Source organism: Calypte anna, chromosome 2 (genome assembly GCF_003957555.1).
Source record: "Calypte anna isolate BGI_N300 chromosome 2, bCalAnn1_v1.p, whole genome shotgun sequence".
In the NCBI taxonomy this organism is placed as follows: Eukaryota; Metazoa; Chordata; class Aves; order Apodiformes; family Trochilidae; genus Calypte; species Calypte anna.
The window spans coordinates 146,386,929-146,413,815 of NC_044245.1; the positions used below are offsets into that span (position 1 = coordinate 146,386,929).

Below are 26,887 nucleotides of genomic sequence, written 5' to 3' on the forward strand. Positions count from 1 at the left end.
GGATCAGTAAGAGCACCTTACTACATCCAGGTGGGTTTTTAATGTCTCCAGAGAAGGTGATTCAACAACCTCCCTGGTCACCCTGCTCCAGTGCTTTGTCATCTTCATAGTAAAGAAGTTTTTTCTTATGTTTAAATGAAACTTCCTATGTTCCAGCTTGTGCTGTCACTGGGAACTACTGAGAAGCATCCAGTTTCATCTTCCTTGCAGCCACCCTTTAGAAACTTGTTGACATTGATAAGGTCACCACTCAGCCTTCTCTGCTCCAGGCTAAGGAGTCCCAGCTCTCTCAGACCTTTCTCAGAGGAGAGATGCTCCAGCCTCCAGTTATCCACTGGACTCCCCTGGACTCTCTCCAGACTCTCCCTGTCTCGAGCTGAGGAGCCCAGAACTGGGTGCAGGATCAGAATCACTTCCCTTTACCTGCTGCCCATGCTTCTTTTGATGTATCCCAGGACACAGATGGTTTTTTTTGGCTTGTAAGTGCATATTGTTGGGTCATGTTGAGCTTTTCACTAACCAACACCCCAACATCTTTCTCAGGGCTGTTTCCAAACCATTCTCCACCCAGCCTGTAACTCTTCTTGGGATTGCCCCAACCCAGGTGAAGAACCTCGCACTTGGCCTAGTTGAACTTCATGAGGTTGGCACAGGCTCACCTCCCAAGCCTGTCCAAGGACCACTGGATGGCCTCTCTTCCCTCCAGTGTGCCAACCACACCACACAGTTTGGTGTCATCAGCACCCTTGTTGAGGGGGCACCCAATTCCAATGTCCTTGCTACAGGGGTTCAGCCTGGTGCAATCAGATGAAGAGGTGATTTAGGCAAAGGGATGGGGCAGAAATGGCATCTGCGCTCTGAATCTCAGCTGTTGGGAAAGGCAGTGGTAGGCAGGTGCCTAAAAGAGACCATGGCATCATTTCAGCCATTGGCCTGAACCATTCTGTAAGAACATGGGCAGACTTTGGATAGCAAAGGGCCCTGTTTCTGATACAGATAAGTGATGACATCCTCACAGCCATTAACAAGATGCTCATTGTTAAACTGTTTTCAATAACTGGCCTGATTTCTTTCTGGCAGTGTCTACGTCATTTTGCTCAATCTGAATTCATGCTGAGCAGGGGATGAAATTGCCCTTCTTCAGTCATGGTATCAGAGAACACTGGGCACCAAGTTCTTCTCTTCAGAGGATCCAGTGCTCCCTTGTCACAAAAATGAAGCTGTGCTTCCTCAGGGGTAACATTTGCCTTTCCTTACACCAAGTAATTTCTGTACAGTTTCTGGGGAGAATTCCTATGGATGTGGAGATGAGGAGGCTGAGAGGACATCAGCATAGCCCGTGCTGCTGTTACTGTCTCACCCCAGTAAACAGCAATTTTACCCAGTCTTTGGGTGTAATGTGATGTCCCAAGCAAGGTTATTACTACAGGAGCTGAAATAGGGTTATATATAGAATTGTAGAATAATTTGGGTTGGAACGGGCCTCTAAAGGTCATCTAGTCCAACCCCCCTGCAGTAAGCAGGGACACCCTCAACCAGATCAGGTTGCTCAGAACCTCATCAAGCCTCACCTTGAATATATCAAGGGATGAGGCCTCAACCACCTCCCTGGGCAACCTGTTTCATTTTTCCACTGCCCTCATGGTACAGAACTTTTTCCTAACATCCAATCTAAATCTACTCTTCTCTAGTTTAAAACCATTGCCCCTCATCCTATCACTCCAGGCCCTTGCAAACAGTTCCTCTCCATCCTTCCTGTATTCCCCCTTCAGATATTGGAAGGTCACTATTAGGTCTCCCCAGAGCCTTCTTTTCTCCAGGCTGAACAACCCCAGCTCCCTCAGCCTGGCTTCCTAGGAGAGGTGTTCCAAACCCCTGATCATTTCTGTGGCCCCTCCATCAGGTCCATATCCTTCTTGTACTGAGGGCTCCAGCCTGGACACAGGACTCCAGGTGAGTATATTAAGTTCTTCCTATTACAAATTAAGTTCTTCCTATCAGTCTTTCCAGATATACCTCCTCCATAGGTGGTCCTCCTTCCAGCATTTTTGCTGCTTATGTAGAGGCTGGAATGGATCATGGAATCATATGGTGGTTCAGGTTGGAAAGGGCCTTTAAAGGTCACCTGCTGACCCTGAATTAAGCAGGATCATCTTCAACTAGATCATGTTGCTCATGATCCAACCTGATCCTGGATGCTTCTGAAGATGAGGCATCCACCATCTCTCTGGGCAACCTGTGCCAGTGTTTCACACTGATTTAGGATACTGATGCACCTCTCATGTGAGTGCATTTCTCTCTGAGAGTTAATGGCTGCTCACACAGGGATGGTACCATGGAGTATTTTTCTTTCATCAGCTCTGAGTTAATCTAGAAAGAGAAAGTTTGAGTGAAGCTGAGATTTCAGCTCCAAGGTCAAATACATTCTTTCTAAGACAGAATGCAGGCTCAAGAGATACATTATCATTACCTGTAAAACTACGTAAGAACAATCAAGAATTCTAGGCAGAAGAGACAGGCAGAGGTGTAAATAGCACAAGATAAGTATTTATTCAGACAGTTAAATTTGCACAACTTATGCTTCTCCAATGAATACACATATTGGACCAACATCTGCTCTCAGCAATGGTGATTTAAATTAGGAATTATTTAGTTCATCGGGTGGAATCATACAAGATTTACATTTGTGTAACAATGTGCAGCTTGGGTCATCATGTTCAAAATAATAGCTGGGTGATTTGGAGAAAATATAAACAAGTTTTCTGTTCCAGAAAAGAAGATCAGATCAGAAAAGTATATTTTTAAAATTTTTTTCTTTAAACACTGCAAGGACCAATCCTGACACCAATCCCAGTGAAAACTTCCATTAAAAAAAAAAAAAAAAGCAAAGCTAAAATAAACAGAAGTGATGCAGTATTCTTATTTCAAATACCTGCCCCTCACCTTTCTCTAAATTACACTGACAAATATTTTCCCCCCTGGACAAGTCACAAACAATCCCTAGAAGGAAGAATTTCTTGTGCTTCATCTCTCTCACAAAGACAAGCAGAAGTGTAAGAAAATGGGTCAAGACATCATAAATGCCAAAAGCAAGTAAGCATCATAGTTGTCAAGAGACAGAGTAGTCTACTGTATAATGAACAGACAGAGCATTAAGGGTCAGGCCACACAAAAGAATTTATATTTATGATCACATATGGAAGATTTATAATAGCATATTGGAAACCCAGGAAATCTGCAGCTTGCTTTTTTGCTGTTTCCATTCCAACAGCTCCAGTGGGCTGTGGATCAGGATCCTCTGTAAGTAAATGACACAGTAGTGTTGTGTCCCAATACAGGCTTCACCAAAAAACATCCTCTGATCTCAAAGAACCCTCAAAAATAAATTAGGAAATTATCCCTTAGCTGGGCAAGCTAAAGCATCCTGACTTCCACAGCTTCTGCTCCACAATATTGCTGTTTCAAATGCAATGTGGTCCTTACAAAGCTTTAGGTGTGTTCCTACCACCTGTAGATTAACTGCTGGGAATACAGAATAAAAACCAATCTGGACTTTGCTGCAACAGTGTTGTGTAACACAGCACAGAGGCACATCTCAAAAGCAAGTTTTTATGGAGAAGATTAACTGGTTTAATTCCTGCTCTCCAGGGATCTTATTTTTCTCTCTATACACCTACCTGGTGGCAGAGAATATAGCCACATGCCACAAATTGGTAAACCAACACAAAAACCATACTCAAGTCAGCTGCTTGGACCCTCCTTCCATGGGTGTCCCTGGCCCAGAACCACCATGCAAATCTAAGGAACGTTTTTCTCAGTGGACATTTCATGCTGGCAGCTGACAGAGCAGTCCATCACTGCAAGTAAATCTTCAGCTGGTCTCAGAATTTCATCATTTCAAGACTGAAGATTTCCATCTGCCAAGATTTCTGGCATTCAAAGCTGTCTACAGAGCCACAGCTCAAGAGCAAAAACACTGATAACATTGCCACAATATGGTTTTGGGTTTTTTTTAGAGATAACACCCTGCATACACTGGAAATGTACCTATCATGCTATAGCTACAGTTCCCTCAAAACAAAAATATATTTAGGATGAGTACCTTACAATCATTGGCAAACATGCAATGATTTGAGTTCTGAGCACTCTTGTTCCTGTGGAACGCACCAGTCCCATCAAAAAGTCCAGCTGGGAATGAGCTACCTGGTGGTCCCCAGCATGAGCAGGATGGACTGGGACAAGCATGGGATGGTGTTTGAATGAAGCTCTAACAAACCAAAAATCTGCAAAGTGGTTGTGCAAGTAGATTCAGCATGTATAGAGCTAACTGGAGCCCTTCTGACACATCTTGGTGCATCCATCCCTGTACCTCCACCAAATTTGACAGCTGCAGGCTGGAAATGTAAGAAAATGCTGAGACAGGTTTGTTACCCATGATCTGTGAAATAATATATTAATCAGACAGATCAAGCATCTCCCTGCTTTACATGAGGTAAAATCAGGTCTTTTTATACAAAACCATTATCCTGAAACACATCAGGCTAAATTTTCAGTAAATTCATCAACTACTTCTATGAACAAGAATTCCATGGCTTTAATTGCCTCATAATTAAACTTAATCTTTCTAACAAAAAGAAGAGGGAAAAAAAATAACAAACCACAACTCAACCACACAAGCCCAGCATATTAGCATGAAAAATCTGACCAGAGAGTTTACAAAAACTCATACAACATTAATGACCAGCTGATCCATTCTGGTGGCTCTTTAACTGTCTGCAAACCTTTCAAGCAATTGTGATTTTACAGAACAAAACTGTGAAAGCCCAAATTCTGAGGCAAGCCCTAAGCAACCCAAAAGTTGGCTTGTTCCCTTTCTCAAGGACAAAATTCTTCAGCCCTTCATTACCTTCTTCCACTTCTCGTTCAAGATCTACTTGAACAACCTCACAAATCTAGATCCATCAGACTCCAGGCTTTTCTACCAGGAGCAAAGAGAACTGGGCTCAGGGGAGGAAGAAAATAACTGGAGGCACATTTGCTGTCCTTACTTTCAGTAACAAAGGAAAAAGCAACACTACTGCTGTTTATCATCAAAACCACTAAATACTCAGCAAACAAGAGGGCAAGAACAAGCCTGTGAACAAGCCTAAGACAGAATTATACCTCAAGGATATATGCCACAGGTCCAGCCTAAGCCAGGAGGAATTTCATACAGATCCACAACTCCTGTTGAATGCTAAAATGTGATTATTCAAGTTGGAATTGAGACAATCAAAAACATCTTTAAATTCAGCCCTCAAGGCCCTTTCAGACCCTGTATCAATAGGGTATATGAAAGTATAATGCATATATTAGCAGCTTGAAAGGCTTTTTGGAAACGGAGAACTCTAGCATAGTTATAATCTCTCTTTCTCTGAAATTAGCTAAAACAGCTGCCCAAATGAGTATCAGCCAATTCAGAAAGTGTTCAGCTGTTCCTCCAAAGTAGGGATTGTGGTCTGAGGTTGGACAGAAACAAGCTGGGGTCAAGCAGAGGATGTGCCAAGCATTTCTGTGCACTGTGGTTAATCCAGCAGCACACAGGAGGTTCACAGCTTCGTTTAGACCACAGGCTCCATAGCACGGATGTGGACACTGGGAAGGCAGAACCAGGAGAGAGGCAGCTCCTTGCTGCAATTGTCTTCATGGAATTTGATGTTCAGGTAGAAATCCCCTGTGTAGAGAAAGAGGAGTGCTCCAAAGTACACAGAGTCTTTGGTTGGCTTCACCTGGAAAAGAGAATGTGAAAATCAGTATAATTAAACCAGCAATGAAACAGAATAATAGCACTTTGCAACTCAAGTGGCTCCTTCAAATGATCTCAAAGTGGTCCAGATTCACATCTCAATATTGCCTTTGAACAAATAGTAGTAAAGATCTTGTCCCTATTCTAGCACTGGTAAAACTGGAGCACTGAAAATTAAATCCCATATTATTCTCTCACGCAGCAAAGCTGTGGAACAACTCAAACCTGAATACAGATCTGCAGGAGTCACTGATTAAAGAACAGAGTTGGTTTAAGGCAAAAGTCCCCCAAAGTGCCATGAATATCCAGGAACATCTTTCCTCAGACTACATTTATCAACATATATAACAAAGGCCTAAATCAGGCCTCTGAAGTCATGTCAAACACATGGTTGATGACCATTTAACAACTTAGCAATAACTAAATTAATCCCCACTTAATATTCAGATGCAATCTGACTGCTATTTCCAATTAGGAATCTTTAATATTCACAATCATTGAAGTATTTAAGTTTAGCAAGAAACATGCCACGAAAAGTAACCACCCTGATGTAGCTTGTCAAATATAAATACAGAGTTTACACTGTTGTGACATTTATATACCTCCTTTCATCACAAAACCATTCATGCTCCATATCTTTACAACATACAATATATCTCAGTCCATCATTTCAGCAAGACACTGAAGTCCTTTCTAACCTCAACAATCCCATGATGGTTAGAGTCCTGATTAGATGGTTAGACTCTCCAGATGGTTAGAATTAATATCTGCTTGCATAAGGTGTTAAACTCAGTCTCAGGATGCCTAGAATTGGGTTAAAGTTGCTGCAGATGCAAATCATGGACTCAGCATTAAGCCTCAGCATGAAGCCACTCCACTGGGGGAAATTTATTAAATGTATTGTGAAAAAGCAATTTCATCCCAGCAGAAAAGACCCAGTGAAGGGTCCTCAGCACTGGTCTTCCCTCAGCCATTTTACTTACCAGGGAACTTACCAGTTCCCTTCTGCTCTCTGGACCCTAAAACCATCAACCATACCCATGAGGTTGTCCCTACCTTCATGGCTAGACCTGTGTCCATGTATTTTCCTTTATACTGGCATTCTGTCATGGAGGGGAGAGAAAATGAGCATCTGCACCACCACAAATACTCATTGGTAATGGACCTTTCTTTGGTCATCTCCAAACACATCATTGTCCATCATGTTACAGAGTCCAGCATTAATTCCAAATGACAGCAAGACACACCACTGGTGAGCTAAGACGAGACCAAAACCCAAAAAACCCCAGAAATTCTCATGTTGGATCCAGAAGCACTGAACTGTCCAGATGTGCTGGACTTGATTAGATTTTGGGGGAGAAAACCATTGTAAGGGACATCATTAGGAACCAACGGGACATTACCACCTGGAACAGTGAAGGGATGAGGCTAAGGCTCTGAGACAGGATTCTTGTCCACTAAAAATGTTGGTTATATGGTAAGATGGGACATTAACAATGGGGTATTAATTGTTAAAGTGTCTGTGGACACCCCTTGCTGAAGAGCATCTTGCCTAGAGGGAGGGAGAGAAAAACCACTGGAAAAGGTTTTCAAGAGTGTGGGGTACTTTAAGAATATGCCAAAGAACTTCAAATTGCCACCACCTCCAGTGAGAAAGGTTCTCTTTAGCTGTCAGATGTGAGGGGAATGAGCTGTTTGTTTCTGTTTTATAGGGGTTTTTTGGACCAAGCACCCCATCCAGTCCCCTGGGTACCAGGCTGCTTTGCTGAAGCTCCCTAAATTGCTGCTCCTGCACAGGGGCCTGGCTGTTCACAAGAAGCAACATCATCAGAGCTGGCAGAGCCCAGGCTCCCTTTGGCTTTGGTGCTGAGCATTTTTGCTGACCTATAGCAAACTTGTATTAGCATTGTATCATCCACATGAGTGATCAGAGCAACCACAGCTGCTCTCCTGACCCTTGTCCTTGGCATCTCCTTTCCTCACAGGCTACAAGTTCCTGCCCTCTGGCATTGTGTCTGGACATGCAGAACAACATCAAGCTGTCTCTCTTCTTCCTCCCCTCCTGGGGCTGCCTGACTTATTTCTGCCTCACTGGAACTGATGGGGACTTGTACCCAGAGGAAGACAGAAGCAGGCACTGGGTGGAGGCAAGCAGCAAACGAAGCCTCCTCAGAACCTGTCCCTTTTTCAAGCTCACAGTCTATTTTTCCAAATCTTCCTGGACCATGAAAAAATATCTGTAATACCACTGATCATAGCCTGTGATAAGCAGGAAGGTGGCTTCAGGCACATCCGCTTGCCTGCATGTTTGCTCATTCCTCCTGCCTTTACAGCACAAGTCTCTGCATCAGCCATCAGTTTCTTCATCATAAGTGAGAGTCCAGTTCTGCCTGCAGCCCATACCCCTCTGCTCAGTACCCACAGACCAGAAAATGTTCCTGGTTTGATGCCAATCCACATCTGCATGGCCAGTTGTAAACCCACTGGTGTCTTGGGGTAGAAACGGGGAAGAAACAGGAGCTTGGAACCTTTGCACTGTTGAGATGTGCAAAAGCTCTGCAGAAGCTACAAGTTTCTTCCAAAACAGTAACTAAATTGGGAAAGTAGGGCTGCCTGTCTAGTGGGGCTGACTACAAACATTCCCAAAAGACCACAAGTACATTGCCAGCAGTCAGGTCAGGAGAGGGCCAGATCCAAACCAATTGGTATACCAGGCACAGGACAAATTTTGAGGTTAAACCACCAACATTTAGGTGTCTCTCTGTATATTAGGTGTCCAAGAGGATGCTAGAGCAAGAAGACACCTACTCAATGCAGCCAGTGGAGCAAAACCAGACTGGTCTACCCAGCCAGCCTCCAGAGTCAGGATACACCTGCCTAAACACAGGCAATTTGGTGTGTTCTAAAATACTGAGACATCTGCAGAGGGCTGTCAGGATTTACAGGTTGATTTACAGGGATACCCACAGCACCTAAATAATGATAGATACTTACTTTTAAGCAAATAATTTAACCTCTGTTATCTATGTTAGTGTAAGCCAGGTTCTACTGGCTGCAGACCACAAACATCTCCATTGACTAATGGGAGCTCAGCTGGCCAGAATCCATGATAACAGCTACTCATTCAGATGTCTCAGCCTGGAACTGAATCCATCTGAATGTCTGTAAAGTGGATGTCCACATCAGAGCCAGCTGTTCAATCCAAGGACTCATCTGACCAAATGTAGACAGAGCTAAAATACCTCCTAAACTCCCATCAACTCTGATGTCTCCATCTCTGCTGCCTGTGAAGGAAGCTGAGTGTGACTTGTTCAGATGTGCAGACAAGTCAGATGTTTCCTGCTGTAGCTGACACCATCCCACTGATGGCAATGTATGGTCCCCCTAACCTGCAAAGATCCCATGCTCCTGCCTGATCCAGACCACATTGATATTGCTGTTCTGTCTAGCAGCACTCAGGTCTGGAAATGTCCCTGCCTTGACACCTGCTCCTATTTGGTACCAGTTTGAGATGTCACTCAACACATGCCTACCAAGCCCAGGCAGAGTTAAAAGAGAGCTTTCTAAAATTCCACCAAATCCTTTATGTGGAGAGCAAAGAGAGAAAGCTTCTACCACTGAAAAACATGACTGAGGAATCAAGGAAAAAAATGCCCACACTACTTCTCTGTTCCACTGAGACAGAAGAAAAAATAAGTTTCTAGCTCCATTCTAATCCTTCCCCAATTCAGGCTACTGTGTGGGACTGTGATTGCTTCAAACTAATTACTCCTTATTTATACCGTTGTAGTACTTAGGGAGCTCAGTCAGAGATTAGGGCTTGTGCCAGCTACTGCTCACTGCCCCAAAGAGTTTACAGTGCAAGTAAAACAGTGCCAAGAAAACTAATTTGTTCCAGATGGGCCACAGAGGACCTGCCAGAAGTGAGCAAATGTTCATCATAGCTTCTGAGCTGATTCAAAATGACCATCTCCTAATGAATTTCTCCTCATCATCCACTACCAATCACTCGAGCTAGTGCATGAAAAAACCTGCTTGAGAACAGTAATGGCAAAAGAAGGAACAATGAAGGGAGATGAATTGCTTGTAGGAATCTCCATGCAAATAATTTTTTTCATTTTTAATTGACAAGAAGGAACCCTAATCAATTAATTAGTCAAAAAAAAAAAACAAAAAACAAAAACCCCAATGGTAAGAACTAAGAATTTTTTACAATATGGCTAAAACTAAACTTCGGGTTGTGAAGTGAGATAAAAGATGACTCAGTGCAATGTATTTTCATAGGTGGGAGTCCACCATTTTATCTCTCACTTCAAAACATGCCCCAAAATGTCTGCTATCAAAATGATAACTGATGAAGTAACTTCCTTTGTTAAAAGAAAGTTAAGGTTAAACCAAACTAGAATTTGCACTTAAAAATAAATGTTTTGCTTACTTTAAAATGCTTGGAAATATCTCAACATCCTTTAACATTTCCAGCAAAAGACTTTACTATTAGAAATAGTATATATAGGTGCTGTGACACAAACCCACACTGCTGCATTGAATTGAAGTAAGAGCACAAAAAGGTGGATAAGCACTCGTTATTTGACTTCCAAGATAAATCATCTAACCTAGACTTCAACTAAAAAGAAATAAAAAATTGTCTGACTTTTACATGACTTTTACATGAATTTAAGCAATTTATATTCATACTGTGAAACTATGTGCATGCTGAAAATTCCTCTATTTTTCCCCTGTCTTCCAGATAGCAGCAAAAACTAATTTGAAACTTTTCAGTCTGGAAACAAAAACAATTGAGATTTGCTGAGCATCAGGCTTAATATAAAATCAACATTTAGGTAAGCAGAGGGAGTTTGGGCTTTGGGTGTTTCTCCCCAGAGAAATCACATTCATCAGAGCATCAATAATGTTGTAGTTTCTGCATCAGTGTGACAAAAGAGCAGATTTTCAGGGCATGAGTCTCTTCTCTTGCTGTAATACCTGATGCTCCCACTTGTTCTTGACCACTGATGTGCCAAACCAGACACGAGTTCTCCATCCTTCCTCCCACCCAGCTCGGCAGGGCAATAAATCACATCCCCACCTCCTTGCCAGGGGCTGTGTAAAGTCAGCCCAATTACTTTAAACTGCTGATGAGTGTAGTTTTTGCTAAACTATCCAACTTTGCACAAAAACAAACACCCACACCACCTCCCCCGTGTGAAGAGGGGAAGAGGGGAGCATCTTCCCCTAGAGGGGTGGAAGCAAGAAGCTGGGAATCTGTCACATCTCAAGTCACCTCCATTAAACAAGGAAAATAATGGTGTGCCCGTGGCCTCACTTTATAAAAAAATGATGGGTAGATGTTTAATAACTTCAACAGAGCTGCACTGAGTTACACCAGCAGGGAATATGGACCAGTGTCACAACTTTCGTTTATAAAAAAGAAAACCTCTGAACCTCTGTCATCTCACCCAACCATGAGCTTCTTCCACTTCTTAACCAGTGACTGTCTGAGATTCTGTTAAACTCAGAGCACAAACACAATTCTGAGTGTATGACTGTTCTTCCCTGAAGCATCAAACACTCAAGCCAGGACTTTCTTCTTGTCCCCAAAACAGGTGCCATCTCATGAAATCTTTTTTCCATTTCTGAATTAGTTATTACAGGGGATGAAAGGGCTTCAACAGCATTAAATACACTGAAGAATTTTCTCCCATGACCAGGGCTCTATGCCTCAAAGAACTGTGACTAAGCATTTTCTCCAGGAGCATCCATACAATGAAATGCAACACTTCTTGTCTAAGAGTCAACATTTTCTTCATTTCACATTTTTGGATGTAAAGGAGGACAAATACTAGAAAACAACTTTATTTTTAACTTCTCAGGGACTGTGTTTACAGGAGAAATGCCATAATACTGAACAACTGAGCAAAAGCAGCAACTTTAACATATGAGAAGGCTGTCTGGGAAGGCACAAGAGATGTGGCCTCCTGACCTTTTGCCCCGTAGGAAATTCAATCAGAAGGTAAGAATACATCACGGTGACATCTCCCTTTTCCCTCATTAGCCTGGAGGGTTAAGCCCTTTGGCTGCTGGGCATCCAAACACTGATTAGAAAATCCAGATAGTCAGAAAGAGAGTCAAAGAAAGCCATCTTTTGATGATTTCTGCTGAAATATTTAAATTATTCAGCTAAGAACACAGTTTGCCCCCATTAAAATTCAAGTTGATGGTGTAGCCCTTGCTCATTAGCTTTTAGAACTATTTTCTTCACGATGTGTAATTGAAAAATACACATGGTGACAAACCCTGTGGTTAACCTTTCATTTCATTCTTACCAAGGCTCACTTAGATTTACAGTTTTGACAGGTACATTTTATCAGTGATCCAAATCGATGACCTAAGCAAAGGTCCTACGTGCCACCCCAAACCCTCAACCTTTACTTCATGTTTATTTTATAAGTTACCAGAAATACTTATTCTGAGCTGCCATACTGTTTGCATGTTTTTCATTCCTGGTTTTTTTTTTTTTGGTGTGTTGGATTTTCAGGGAAGGTTGTGGGAGATAATAATTTTATCTGTATTTTCAGTATCTTGACGTATAAGCAAAAAGCTCCAAGACTTGAATTCTCTGAAGAATAAATTGCAAAAAACCTCAAATCTCAATTTTTCTAAAAGGCAACTCTTTCATCTCATTTTAAGAATGTTTTCTATTTTTCTTTATGGTTTTATAAGAGTATGCTAAGCAACAAGGAAATGAACCAGCTCATTAGATTGGTCATCAATGTTTACCATTTTCTTCTTGTAGTCTCTTGCATTTCCACAGGACATGACTAAAACTGATTTGCTGAGTTCCTTGACTCATCCTGGAGAATATTTCTTATGGAAAAAAGAATGAGTTACTTCAAATCTATTCTTGCAGGATGCACTGGATAGCTCAAGGGACAGGCAATCTGATATTTCATATTTTTATTAGGTTACCCATTCACATTTAGTCAGATCTGGAGTGACCAAATGTTATTGTCTCTGATAGTTTACTAGTGGTTCATGTGATAGGAAATTACTGTGTTAAACCACCTCATAGGGATGATTCTATCATCATACCTAGCAGCACCTTTAGCAACAGCTCCCATAACCATGGAGCTTCCCCAAAATTAATCTGCCTTAAAATGCACATTTGGGTAATGAAGCTCTTCTCTACACATCACCAAGAATCATGATGGATCTGACAGACTTACTGAGTCGATGTAGAAGGTGTTGGATCCCACAAAGGTGATAGCATCCTGCAGCTCATAGTTGTGGACCCCATTCTGGTAATCCTGGTATGGAGTCACGGTGAGAGCAAAGGGCCCCACGCTGTGCTTGCTCCAGTTGGTCAGCTTCACCTCCAAAGGGATGGGGTCCCCCACTTTGCAGTCTACCACGATGTCACAGTCACAAAGCTTGCCATCAACGAGGATATCTGCAAAGCAAGGACACAATTCCACTCCTGCTTTAGAAACTCTATTAATCTTGGCTTAAACTTAAAACTTAACAAGAAAAAGCCACCCCAATAAAACCCAAGAGTGCATCGTGGTTAAATTTAGGGTTGTAGTGCTGGGTAGGGGAGAGCTGCAGGGAAACTGCTTGCAACAATCAATTCATGCAGGTCTGGTATCTGTCCACAACTGTTGAACACGTTACAAAAAATCAATGATACTACACACAAGTCCAGAAGACATATTTTTAACCTCTTCCCTTATGAGCCTAAGCTACAGACATCTTCTCAAGCTTCTCCTGCAAATCTGTAGCATCAGGTGAAGGGAAATACAAACAGAAATCATCTATACAAATGGTAGCTAGATAGATCCAGGGCTGGATGCCCATGTTTGCATGTTACAGACAGAATAAATCCTCCTGTATGGAGGTGACCTTTTGGAGCAGGACAGACACTACCAGAATTTGTAATGTAATACATATATTAAAGTCCAGATAACAAGGGAAGAAAGGATTTTAAAATTATACAGCAGTACTACAAGCTTGTTCACTCTGAGCTTTAATTCATTCTGGGATTTCTATTTATAACTCTCTACTTTTCTTTCCCTTACTGGGATAGCAGAAAATACAGCCTCTAAATTGGTCACTGCTGAGAGAATGACAGCCGTGGTAATGTGTCCACTAACCTTGCCCATTTGCTTACACAGAATGAAAATGCTTCATTACCAACACCATATGAAGTTGCTAGTCCAACTCCCTGCTCTGAAAAGGTTCCCAGTTGTGTGGCATCACTGGATTTTTTTAGATGAGGGCTATCTCCAATCAACGATTAATACAGGAACATTTCTACTGCACTATGGGGTCACATCCAGAGATTACAGAATTCCCTGGACACATGTGAGAAAGCCTCATCTGTACGAATACCTTTGCCCACAACCTCATGCACCTGGTGAGGCAGTTCAACCACTCCAGATCCTCCTCATGACATATAGCACATTACTTTTCTGCCAACAGCATTACATTTACATTAGTAATATTCCCCTCTTCAAGAAAAGACACAATTTTTCTCCTTCAGGAGCTTTCACACAAAGAAAAAAAATTTTACACCAAAGGGAAAAGAAAATTAAATTAAAAAAAAGCAAGCTAGTGCCAAAGAAAAACAAATTCAGAAAGAGACATTTGACACCAGAGGTCAGGTCAGTAAAGCTGAGCTACCCAGATGAAAACCCCTCCTTGAACAGAGCTGCCCAGCAAGCCCCACATACAAGAGGCTTGGCAGAACGAGCACAAAGAAACCCAGCAGGGCTGCAGCTCTCCAAAACCCATGCTCACATCCCAGCTGGAACAGTCCCTGTGCCAAAACTTCCCTTTGCTAAGGAGAGGTCCATGTATTGACCCTGAGAGCACTGGTGAGGCCACCCCTGGAGTGCTTGGTCCAGTTCTGGGCTCCTCAGAACAAGAGAGACATGGAAATAGGAGAGAGTCCAGAGAAGGAGCACCAAGACGATGAAGAGTCTGGAGCACAGCAAGTATGAAGAAAGGCTGAGAGAGCTGGAAGGGTTAAATCTGAAGAAAAGAAGGGTGAGGGGGATCTTATCAATGAATATAAACATCTGAAGGGAGGGGGCAAAGAGGACAGAGCCAGGGTCTTTTCAGTGGTGCCCAGTGACAACAGACACAAACTGAAACACAGAAGCTTTCCTCTGAACATCAGAAAACACATTTTTTTTCTGTGAGGGTGACCAGGTTGCCCTGGGACCCTGTGGAGTCTCCACCATTGCAGATACTAAAAAAAAGCACTTGGGGACATTCCATGACAAGTGGCTCTTGCTGATCCTGCTTGAGCAGGTCTTGACCAGATGATTTCTGGAGATCCCTTCCTATCTCAACCATTCTGTGAGTCTGTGAAAGGCAGCTATAATTATCATTTTCTTTTAGGAAAGGGCTAGAAATCCTGTTTGGCATTGCATTTCTTTTCCAATAGCACACTCTAAGCTTATGGGTTCTCCCGTCCAACACCACCAAATTGCAACATGCAGGACTGCCCTGAGATCATGGAGGGAAGTGGTGGCTATAATATTGCCCTGAGATCATGGAGGGAAGTGGTGGCTATAATGGTATCCCACTATCTGGGATTAACTGACTTGAATTTTTTAAAATGCAAAAAAATTGTGTGTGGGACATCTTCATGCTTCCCAGCCTCACTTCCTACCACAGAAGTGAAGCTCATCTGCTTCATTCAGAAGAAATGCTTTTATATCAAGTCATCAGGTTCATCAGTTGGTGTCAGTTTGTTTTCAACTTTCTCCCTGCAATGTAAAGTGCTCTCATATTAAAAAAAAAAACCAACAAAAAAAACCAAGCTATTTTTTTGTTTCCTTCAGCCAACAGGTCTTGGAGCTGCAAGAATGGCCCCAGACCAGTGTGACCATTCAGAAATATGCAGAAAGTTAAGTGGATGAATCTTTGTTTTCAAGCTGCTCATCACCTTGCCTTTTGGCTATAAAATTTAATGTTCTGCTGTAGGAATAGTAAATCAACCCTTTGCCCTCTGTCTCTACCTTTGTATCTAAAGATAGCTCCAAGCATTGCTTCCCAGTATCTCCATGTGAAAACAGAAAATCCAAACAAAAAGGAAGCAATTAAACCTGGCTCAGCAACAGATTAATTTTATTTCATACTCCTAAAATAATAATGAAAAATTCAATTAGTTTAAGATCAATTGAAGAGTGTGTGTGTGTCTGTGTGTACACATGTGCTTGTGTACATACTGAGAGATGATTTCCTTCCATCCAAGCACACCCTTACCTCCTGCAATGCTGCAGCCAAGGATCTCAGGGAGAGATACTATGGAAAGGAGTGTTTAAAAACAGTCCCCTTTCATCAGCAAGAACAGCTTGGTTTGACAAGCAGTTTTACTCCCTTCCTGATGCAGAAAACATCTCATGGACCATACGGATCTGCATTAATATTTTCATCCATGAATGGAGGGAAAGCCATGTGTACAGGGTCCTGTTTCTGCAGCTTCAGCTTGCTCACACAGATGGCATACAAAAGCTGGGACTGCTCACACCACTGCTGTGAGACTGAATCATTATTGGCTGCAGAATACAGGAGCCCTGAATCAGAAGATACACTCTCTAGCACAGAAGACAGTGGTGGCTGTATCTCCATCCTCCAAAGATTCAGATAAAAGATAAACAGTACTTATGAAAATTAGAAGGACCAACTCAATGCAAACAACATGTATCATTAACATTAAAAATACTGGAATCATAAGCCCTGTCTCTCAGGGCAAAACGAAGCACAAAGCCCTAGCAAGCCCCCTTCCCCCCCTTATTAAAAGTTAAAACATTTAAAAAGTACTTCTATAAGCCAACAGAATGATGCTTTTTATTTTTTTCCCTCTCTCTCTCCTCTCCTGCTCATTTACCTCCATGCCCATCACTGTTGGCATCCTTAGGTCCCCACATTACCCTGCAAAGCTTGATAGCCATGAAGAAAGGAATCACAGGCTCCACGCCACACCTATGAACAGGCACAGGATATTTATTTCTGGGATTCTCTCTAAGTGATTATTTTACTGAGAGAGAAAATGTCCAAAAGGCAGAAGATGAGGAGGATACAAGCCACTAAGAATCTCAGAATTTCAGAATCATTTAGGTTGGAAATGGCCCTTCAGATCATCAAAAGAATGGGGGAGAAGAGAGACTGGGAAGTGTTGCTTTTTCACTGGTGGTCTTAGCTAAGACTTTTAAGATCTCAATAAATTCACTCTCTAACTGGGGAAAACTACTTCATGTCCCAGTTGATTGGTGATGTTTACTGACACCACAATCCATGGCTGGGAGACCATTCTAGGAAAATAATACATCACATTTCATATTGTGTCTGTCTTTCAGGATCTCAAAAGTCAAGAGAGGGTCATGTATGTTACTGACAGGAACACAATCACTATTCCACAAGAAAAACATCATTTACTACCAGCTGTCAGGTGCTCTCCCGTCTACATCACCCAAAGCAGCAACTTGGAAATGAATGTCAAACATTCTTAACACTTTTTGTTAATTAATTTGCTCGTGATAATACACAGTAAGTTGTTCTTGCTACTTTGTCAACATTCCTGTGAGCACTGGAAACTGGAAACTCCTTGGCCCACCTGTACGTCAGGAGTCCTGAGTCATTGCTCTTCAGCACCCAAATCCCCTTTTTGCCACCATGAAAGTTTCATTTTAGAAAGCTGCATGCAAATACATGTGGAAGCATTTCTCAGTGGGAACACATATTCCAGCAATGTTTATTCTCCTCACTCAAGTTTGGGTTGATTTTAAAAAACAGGCTTCAGAAGAAGGCAGGGTGTTTGTGCTCATCTTTACAGAGAGGGATGGAAAAATTTCCACTGGATAGTTGCTTTTAAACTGGGTGTTGAATCCCCAGATGAAGCAGAATCTGCCTCCAGACTTCAACCAAACACCTGACAGAAGCAGAATTTGCACAAAGAGGTCAACAAAATTCAAGGCAAGGAATGCCCAAATGAGTAAAAAGTATCTCATGTAAAAGAGGTCTTCATAGCACAAAAAATCCAAGCCTTTCCCAGCTGTACTGTGACAGTGATGGGAATTCTAGTCAATCAACCATTTTTAATGCTTTTAGAGCTGTTTCAAAATACCAGTTCTACTCATCTTTGTCTGTGAACTAGGTGGGGAGAAACAGTGCTGATGTCTCCAGAGAATGCCCATCAGGTACTTGGCTGGAGGAAAGACAATGAACAAGAGCCCAAGACAGAGCTGTTGCTGCAGTGAAAGCCTCACAGAATCATCCAGTTTTTCTGTGTTCACCAAATCTAAAGTGCTGATTAAATGTCTGCCCAAGCCAGCTTTACTTCTAATTGCCCTAGAAGAGCCAGGAAAGGGCCAGTCTGTCTGGAACAACTTCTGCTTTTTTTTTTTTTTTTTTTTTCTCTGCTGCAAGATTGTACATTCAGGATTTTTTTTATTATTTTTTTTTTAATAATTAATTTAGAACTGCTTTGAGCAATTCTGTCCATTTCTGGTAATAACCTGTACTACAGACAAACTGTGTACAGAGCAAGCTGATCCTGCCTGTCTCCAGACAAGTGTGTTCCCTGTTCCTCCCTGTTCCTGCTGTCAGGTCAGCAGCGGTTTTGGCAGCCTGTAATTTGGGGGTCAGTCAGCTGCTTAGAGGAGCTGGCAGGTGAACAAGTGGCATTCTGGTGAGACAATAGGCTCCTGGAATTTTCTCATATCTCTCCTCCAAGGTATGAACCCGAATGTTTCTGTTTCCCCTCTTCCCACTTGTCCTCCCTCATGTAAACCAGTTCTGTTCATTTTCTAAACCATTCATGCAAGTTATTTAGACACAGAGGTAAAGCACTGGTTACATTTGTTTGTTCATTTTGAGGCCCCACATTATTTTTAGACCTGAATACATCCATACAGATGCTATTTCTATGAATATAAAACCATGTTCCCTGTCACTCTCATCATGGAAATGCCGAATGGTTATTTAATAGCAAGAGAGGCCCCTAGCTATTTGCATAAAACCTTTTGTATGTGGTTTGGATCTGCTCCTCACACCAAACCTGAGCATCTTAACTGGGAATAACACCCTCCTGTTCATTCATTGTTATACTGACACAATACTGAGCCAAATCCACCCCCTGCATCATTTCTTTTCAGGGAATAGGACCAGAGCACAGAGATGTACAGGTGTTCATACTGCAACAGGTTCAATTTACATGAGTATCTCACCTTGTCAACCACAGCTAGTCCTGTCCTGGAAAGTGCTTTTATACTGCTGATCCCAAAGCCCTACAGACCTGAGGAGTTCAGCTCCTCTTTGAGTCGAGACCTTTGGGCTTGGTTGAATAAAAACTACAGGAAAAGATCTGAACAAACCTGTGCAACTTCCTGCAAGCACCAACAACCCAGAGACTTCAGCTTACAGAGGGGCAGGGACCTGAAAGCAGGGAAGTTGGCAGGGGGTGGGATGACTGAAGGTGGATGTAGGACAGGGAAAGAGGCAATGGCTTCCACAAGACTGCACAGTTCCTGGCACACCTCCCATCCCCAAAACATTTTACAATCAAATTAAGGAAACTTCATTCATGCCAAAAGCAATCAAAAAGAAAAACATTAAAATATAGTTCTAGCAATAACAAGCAATTAGCTTTTGATAATTGTCTACAGCTCCCTACTTAATCACCATTTTGCAGTGGCCAGTATGCTGATGACAGATCCCAACTGGTCCCATTAGTGTTCTTGCCAAAGTATTTTGAATTTGTGTCTGTTCTTAACTCCATGATGACAAGGAACTGAGGAGGCTGCAGCATCCCTTGTAGGACTTGCTTGCAAAAGGATTGTTCAGCCTTGTTCATTTGAATTGACTGAGCTTTCTTCCTCCAAACCAGGAAAAAGTTTGTGTCCAGTTCTGATCTCCAAATCTATCCTCAGCAGATGTGATCAGCATTCAATCTCAGTGCTACTCAGTCTTGGCTGAGAACATTCAGCCTCCTTCTATTAACTCTCAACACCAGGGTTATACTAGTTAAAAAGAGAAGCATAAACTGGTCTGGTGGTCTGGTTTAACTACCTGCAACTTTTCCCCAGGATCTTAAACCAGCAAACCTGGATGCACATGAACTACAGATTTATTTAAGAAATGAGTCCTTCAGTTCAACATCTCTGGCTTTGATGGCAGTAACTTTATTTTGCAGGTGCCTTTTACAAAAACTGACATTTCTCCTGTCCTGTGAAACTGCTGGCACATGGATGGCACCTCCTTGCCTTGTTTCTCCTCTGGCAGTCAAGATAAGCTGTCAATTGGTGATGGTCCCAATTTGTTATCAAAGTGAAAATCACCTCAGAGACTGTACCCCCTGCATCCAGTTCTAATCCAAATGCTCACAGGCAGACCCCTAAACCTGTAACATTCTCAAAGTTTTGTCTTTTCCAGTGAGTCTGAGTGGCTTTTGGCTTACTTTAAAATATTGCATGACATAGCTCTGGCTTGCTTCAATAGTCTGATTTCTAAATGTGGGCCAACCCCTTTTGATCTCTTCATCACAAGCAGGTTTGCAGAACACTTCTTCTGATTATCTGCTACACAGCCAGAAGGTCAGGCTGGCACACAGTCTGTGCCTGTGTTTTGAAATTTCACAGTCCCAGGATTTGCATGCTATTTTAGGCTATCAAAAACTTTATTTCTATAGCTTGTCTGTGGCAGGACTGCTTTCAGACTTACAATATGGCATTTAAAAGTTTTAAAAAAATAAAGCCTGACCCATACTATCATGTGACACTATTTTTTTTTATCTTAGCAGCTTTGTGCAAAACTGCTGCAGGTCATGAATAACGTGGCTTACCCTACAGTTTACTAAAAGAAAATCATCTTATTCCTCACTGCTTGCAGAATGAGACTTTAAACATTCTCCTCCTTTCTGCCATGCTGCAATGATCCCTCACCAGAGGAGGTTTTTGAAGGTCTCATGCCACCTTTGCAAGAGTTTCTGTCTTGTGGCTGAAAAGTTAATGATGGAAAAAAACCAAGCCTGTAGCCCCTATGTGCAGGGCTGGAAGGGTGATCCCAAAGCAGGTTTAGTCTATACACTACACAGACTGAAGACCTGAAGGGAGTGTTACCTGCTCTAGAACTGAGTGATGAGGGTGGTGATTGTGGCACATTTCCTATGGAGCTAGCAGTGAGCTAGCACATCTTCACAGAAGAATTAATGCCTACTTAACATCAGAGACACAAAATGAGGTTCCTGTACTCAATTCTGTGCTTGCAAAGTCAAATATGTGGATTTCATCATGCAATCCCCTTATCTAAACCCTCAATGCATATGGCAATATGGAAGTGGATACAGTTTTCCTGGATTTTTTTCTACTGTTTCAAGTGGAAATGGTGCTCTCTGCATTGTGTGTTCAACAGGCACAACATGGAGCTCTGGCCTCTTATATAGCTAAGGGATCATACCTAACAAGTAGCTAATTATTAAATTGCTAGTTAAACTAATCCTTTGTGTAGTACAATTGTCATATTTGTGGAGTATTTGGGGTTCCTGTAGGGTGAAATATAATATGTATCACCTAAAGCAGCAGGACTCCCAATGAAGGTGAGAAGATGAGACAGCAGGGATCTCCATGGCCAGATGTGGAAGGAAGGAAGGAAGGAAGGAAGGAAGGAAGGAAGGAAGGAAGGAAGGAAGGAAGGAAGGAAGGAAGGAAGGAAGGAAGGAAGGAAGGAAGGAAGGAAGGAAGGAAGGAAGGAAGGAAGGAAGGAAGGAAGGAAGGAAGGAAGGAAGGAAGGAAGGAAGGAAGGAAGGAAGGAAGGAAGGAAGGAAGGAAGGAAGGAAGGAAGGAAGGAAGGAAGGAAGGAAGGAAGGAAGGAAGGAAGGAAGGAAGGAAGGAAGGAAGGAAGGAAGGAAGGAAGGAAGGAAGGAAGGAAGGAAGGAAGATGATGGGTACATGACCCACTTTCCATGCTTGTCTTAAAAAAGAATAAAATATTGCACCCAGGCTGAAAGAATTTTTCTGTCCTTGTACATCCATCCAAAGCCTGGTACAAGGTAATATATACCAGGCAGATGGATGATTTACCAAATTTCAGTAAATTTCAGTAACTGTGCAAACATGAGCACTAGGCCAGGGAGCCTCCTTTAGTCCAACCATGACTGAAATGCAATGAGCTGAGCTAAATGGGAGGTATTACACAACCTACAAACTAAAATGGACACATTCTTAATGAAGTTTCTTTGAATTTCAGCTAGAGTGTATTTCACTTTAATTACTTTAAGCTGCTTTAATTACCTAGTGAATTGAGTTAAATTTTTACTACTTTCCCCACGTATGGTTGCTTTATTCAGTCACTTTGGCATCAGGACATGAGAGAACAATCCAGGCAGATGGGACTTGGAAACAATCAAGTCCTACTGTGGTGTTATGGTTTCTTAATTCTGATTGTATCCTTCTACATCATGACCTATCTCAAAATCTAATCTGAATCCACATACCATGAACTGCACTAATAGATATATGTTGATGGAAGTTTTCAGACATCTTTTATGACACAAATCCATATTCTACCTTGTTAGACAGGATTTATACACAAATAACAATCAAACTTACTGAAAACAAGAAATCTTTAAGCCTGGAGTCACTACCCAAAATATTTTAGGCCTCTCTGAGAACCTTCTGTTAATAATTTACTACTTTCAAAACCTGACCATGCTCAAAACCAAGTTCATCAATTTTTCATTAAGTCCTTTACTTTACATACCTGCCTTAATTTCAGAAATAAAATCATACTCTTTCCTGCCAATCTTGGCTTTCTCTTTGACTTGAGCTTCTCTCATGACTCACACCTCCAATTGGTGATTAAATTTTGATTCAACTTTTTAAAAAACCTCACCAAATTTGACCCTTTCACTTTGCCTACATTGCCAAACCCTTGTCTAAGATCTTGGATTATGAGCCATAACAACCAAAATCTCTTAGCCTCTATTTTTGACACCCCCAAAATTAGTGCCTTTCTAATCTACTAAAGACCTCGCTTCAAAGATTGTCTTGGTTATCACAGAATGGTTTTGATTTGGAAAGAACTTTAAAGATCATCTAATTCCAACTCCCCTGCATGGGCAGGGACACCTTCCACCAGACCAGGTTGCTCCAAGCCCCATCCAGCCTGGCCTTCAGCACTTCCAGGGATGGAGCATCCACAGCTTCTCTGGGAAACCTGTGCCAGTGTCTCATCACCCTCACAGTGAAGAATTTCTTCCTAATGTCTAACCATAATCTGCCCTCATCCATCCCCCCTTGACCTAGCCCTCCATGCCCTTGTAGAAATTCTCCCTTCACCTTTCCTGCAGCTCCCTTCAGGCACTGGGAGGTGCTTTGAGGTCTTTATGGAGCCGTATCTACTCCAGGTTGAACAACTCCAACTTTTCAGCCTGGCTTCATAGCAGAGTGCTCCAACCCTTTGCTCATCTTTGTGGCCTCCTCTGGACTCTTCCCAAGAGCTCCATTTCCTACTTGTGTTGGGATGCCCACATGTTATGTCCACATGGCACCTTGAAACACATCATTCCCAGCTTGCCTACTTCCTAGCCACAGCAGCTGAGCTCACCCTGGGCTAAAACCCCCACACACTGACCCAACTTTTTCTGTGCAAGCTGAAACCTCTTGTTCAGGTCACCCAGTAATAACTCCCAGAAACCTGCTATCCAATTGCTACAGAGGAGGCAAGTTGTGGTCATTGCTATCTATGGGCTCCAACTTGAGTGTGAGACAACTCTTCTATTATTCTATTTTCCCTATTCCATTTCCCTGCTAACAATTTTTTTTTCCTACAATGTATATACTTTAATATCATGTATCTAAAACATACATATACACACCTATCTATGTATATATATATATAATCCTAGACTATAAGCTCTCAGGAACACCAATACTTACATTCCTAAGAGCTTAGCAGAACAATTTGTAAGGCACCTAGAAGTATGCTGACCTATTTTCCTGGGATGTCCAGCCAGCACAGCTAGAGAACTAGAAGTAAAAGAAGAAATAACCTTAAGTAAATTTAAAATATCAGTATCTGTATATCTCAAATTCAAGGCTATCTCTTGAGGAAAAGAAGTGAGCACTGTACCAGTTTTAGAGGTGGGGACACTGAGACATCTTAGGAAGGAGTTACACTGCCTTGTGAAGAACAGTCAGCAGGTTTCACTGAAACGAATGCATAAGCTACCCAAAAGATTTAAGAGGGAAAAGTGACTTCCAGAAGATAGACAAAACCATCCTAATTGTAAACTTTCAAAATCCCTGTACTGGCTTATCAAGGTGTTAGCTCAGGAATAAGTCTTACACTAAACTGAATGTAAAACCTGAGGATTTATAGGACACACAGAAAAGGAGACAGAGGATAAATGAAAACCCAACCACAAGGAAAAGTAAATGTAAATAAAAACAATGCTATTTAAAGAAGAACTCTTTGAGAAAAGAGTTAAAGAGCTCAGAAACTCTTTCTTCTCCATCACTGCATTTTGAAGGAAATAAGACCTCAGATATCAACACAGTGCAGTGCAGAGAGGATAAAAAACTTTGGGTTTAAATAATACTATAAATTAACTATTGAAGGGGAGAGAAGAAAAGAAACATTGGGTTCTCAGAGTGTAAAAAATTAAGAACTCTGAGAAAGAAAAAATATTAAATCCCCTTCATACCCTAGGCTGTGAGCTGTGCCTTGAGCTTCACCTGTCAAGTGATTCAAAGCATTCCTGCAAAGCCCTCTCCTTTTAATTGGACATTGAGGCTGCAAAACCCTTCCTCGTTCAAACCCCCATACCATGCTCCAGCCTGGAAAAATGAGCAATGAGCATGTGTCAAGTTCTGTCCTTTTATCTTTGGCTTTTAAAAGACAGATACAATTATGGGCAAATCAGTGTAGTGAGGTGGCTGATGAGGTGTCTCTTCTAAGAATTATTTGCACAAGACCAGCCAGGGCTATCAACTCACTGACAGAAACCATACTGTGTCTGCTCTACCTCCTAGAGACCCACAGATGCATGAGCTGAGAGGAGAAATCATTCACTCCATAGCAAGCAAAGCAACAGTGCTGTCTGACAACCTCCTGCTGGTGAAATCTTTCAATTTTCTGGATTTTGAGGTTCCATGTGTGTGTTTGATACCCATCAGTGGAAAGCCTAAGAAATCAAGGCATAGGGAGTTGACAAAGTTGACAAAACTGAAGTTAAGCCTTGAAAATTCAACATGTGGCAAGACTTTATGGCTTCCTTAGTCCTCTGAGGACATGTATTGTTCTGTGGAGTTACAGAAGTGGTGACTGCACCTTGTTTCCTCCTACAGAACAAAACAAAAAAATCCCTCCTAAACTGCATCACCTCTGTATCTGCAGGGAGCAGATCCTTAATTTAAAAAAAAAATCCATGGATTTATATTATCTAGGCATCTGGCAACAGGTATTTCATGGAGTTTTAATTTGGTGGCTCAAGAGAAAGAAGAGTTGTACTTTTGTTGGGGTTTTTTTAGTATTATTATTATTATTATTATTATTATTATTATTATTATATTTTTTTAAATAAAAGAGACGAAGAAGAAAAATATCTTGCAATTCTGAAATAATCCAAGGAATAAGCTACACATTTCACATGAAAAGGCAATTTCCATCCAGTCATAATACAAAGACTGAGGGTCCAAGTCAAGGGGTCCCAGTTGCCACCCCAGAGCCAGAAGCAGCTCTGTCAAAGCAAAAGCCCTGGCAGGGCAGTATTAAGAAATGTTTCCTACACCCTTACTGTGGTTTGGATGGGCAGAGCCTCCAAACTGTGGATATGGGATATGACCTTTTAATGCTAACTGATCACCCTCACCTCCAAACCCAGAGAGGTTTTATTAAACTTATTTTGTAAAAGAGGAGAGGAGAAAGGATCATTTTGTCCAGATCCTTTCTAAACTCAGAAAGATGTAAAAGTTTTCTGTGCAAGGGAATTTTTTTCCTGATTTTTTCAAGTCCCTAGCAAGAGTTTGGGCTATAATCTCCATAAATATCTTTGAAGCAAGAAAAGAAAAGCTTATGAGTTAGTTGGAAAGTATATAAAGCAAACAGTGACAAATAATGGAAACTGTTCCCAAGAGCATTTGCAATTTCAGCAAGTACAGGGCATGGGGAGTTAACCATTCTATTATGTGGCCTGTCTTCCAGCATGAAATTGTGAAAAAGTCCATCTTTTATGCACTTGAAATCCAAATAAAAGAGCAAATTAAAAGAACTAAGCCCACAAACCATGCTGGGCAACAGAACATCACAGCCAAATGCTGCCAGTCATCTACATTCACATTGTATCAGATGAACTGACCCAGAATTAACCATGGCTGCCCTCTCCTGGAAAACTCTCCAAAACAAGTGATGTTCTCCCTCATCCATTTCCATGAATGGCATTAGCATGCTAAGTGGCAAGATTACAGGAGAAGAGGACAACTGGAAAAACAGCTACAAGGAAGTGACAATAGAACTGAACAATTCTTCCATAGAAGTCCTGAATAGATATAGAATAGAATAGAATAGAATAATAGAATAGAATATATTCTATAGAATTATAGACAAATAGACATAGAATAGAAATAGAATAGAAAAGTCCTGAAAATCAGGGTGTACATCTGAGCTCATTCAGAGACTACAAACTATGTAGGTTCTTGGCTTGAAGTTTCAGAATGGATGTCAAGTTTCAGGAGGGGAGCAAGAAGAAAACAACCTGCAGTCAATTCATCGATCTTCAGAGTCAGAGAAGTTTTAGAAAACCCCAGCTGCAAGTCTTAGTTCCTTTGAGGATCCCTGGTCAAGCATTTGAAACAATTCTCCCCATGACAGGATGCCAAGAGAGGACAGGACATGGAGACAGCCACTTGCACTGCATGTGGGTGAGAGGCAGAGGACACTCAGCCTGACCTGGCACAAGTGATAAAAGAACACAGATGCTTTCAAGGAAGGGAAAAAGTGCATCCAATCTCCACAGCTGTTCTTACAAGCCAACAAAATGTCCTGAAACACAGGGTCAGATGTTACTGAAGGAATACAGACAGTATCAGTGCCTCCTGTCCA

At 41.7% G+C, this 26,887-nt stretch overlaps 1 protein-coding gene across 4 annotated transcripts in view; it reads right to left on the minus strand.

The window, feature by feature from the left end:
- Positions 1-2,520: 2,520 nt before the first annotated feature.
- TRAPPC9 (trafficking protein particle complex 9) overlaps positions 2,521-26,887 on the minus strand; it is a 504,673-nt gene continuing 480,306 nt past the window's right edge. For all 4 annotated transcript variants that reach the window (XM_030445091.1, XM_030445093.1, XM_030445094.1 and 1 more), the window contains 2 exons: positions 13,009-13,232; positions 2,521-5,768 (listed from right to left, as the gene is read on the minus strand). In XM_030445091.1, coding sequence (XP_030300951.1) covers positions 5,601-5,768; positions 13,009-13,232 — 392 coding nt within the window. In that variant the 3' untranslated portion in view covers positions 2,521-5,600. The remainder of the gene's footprint in view (positions 5,769-13,008; positions 13,233-26,887) is intronic.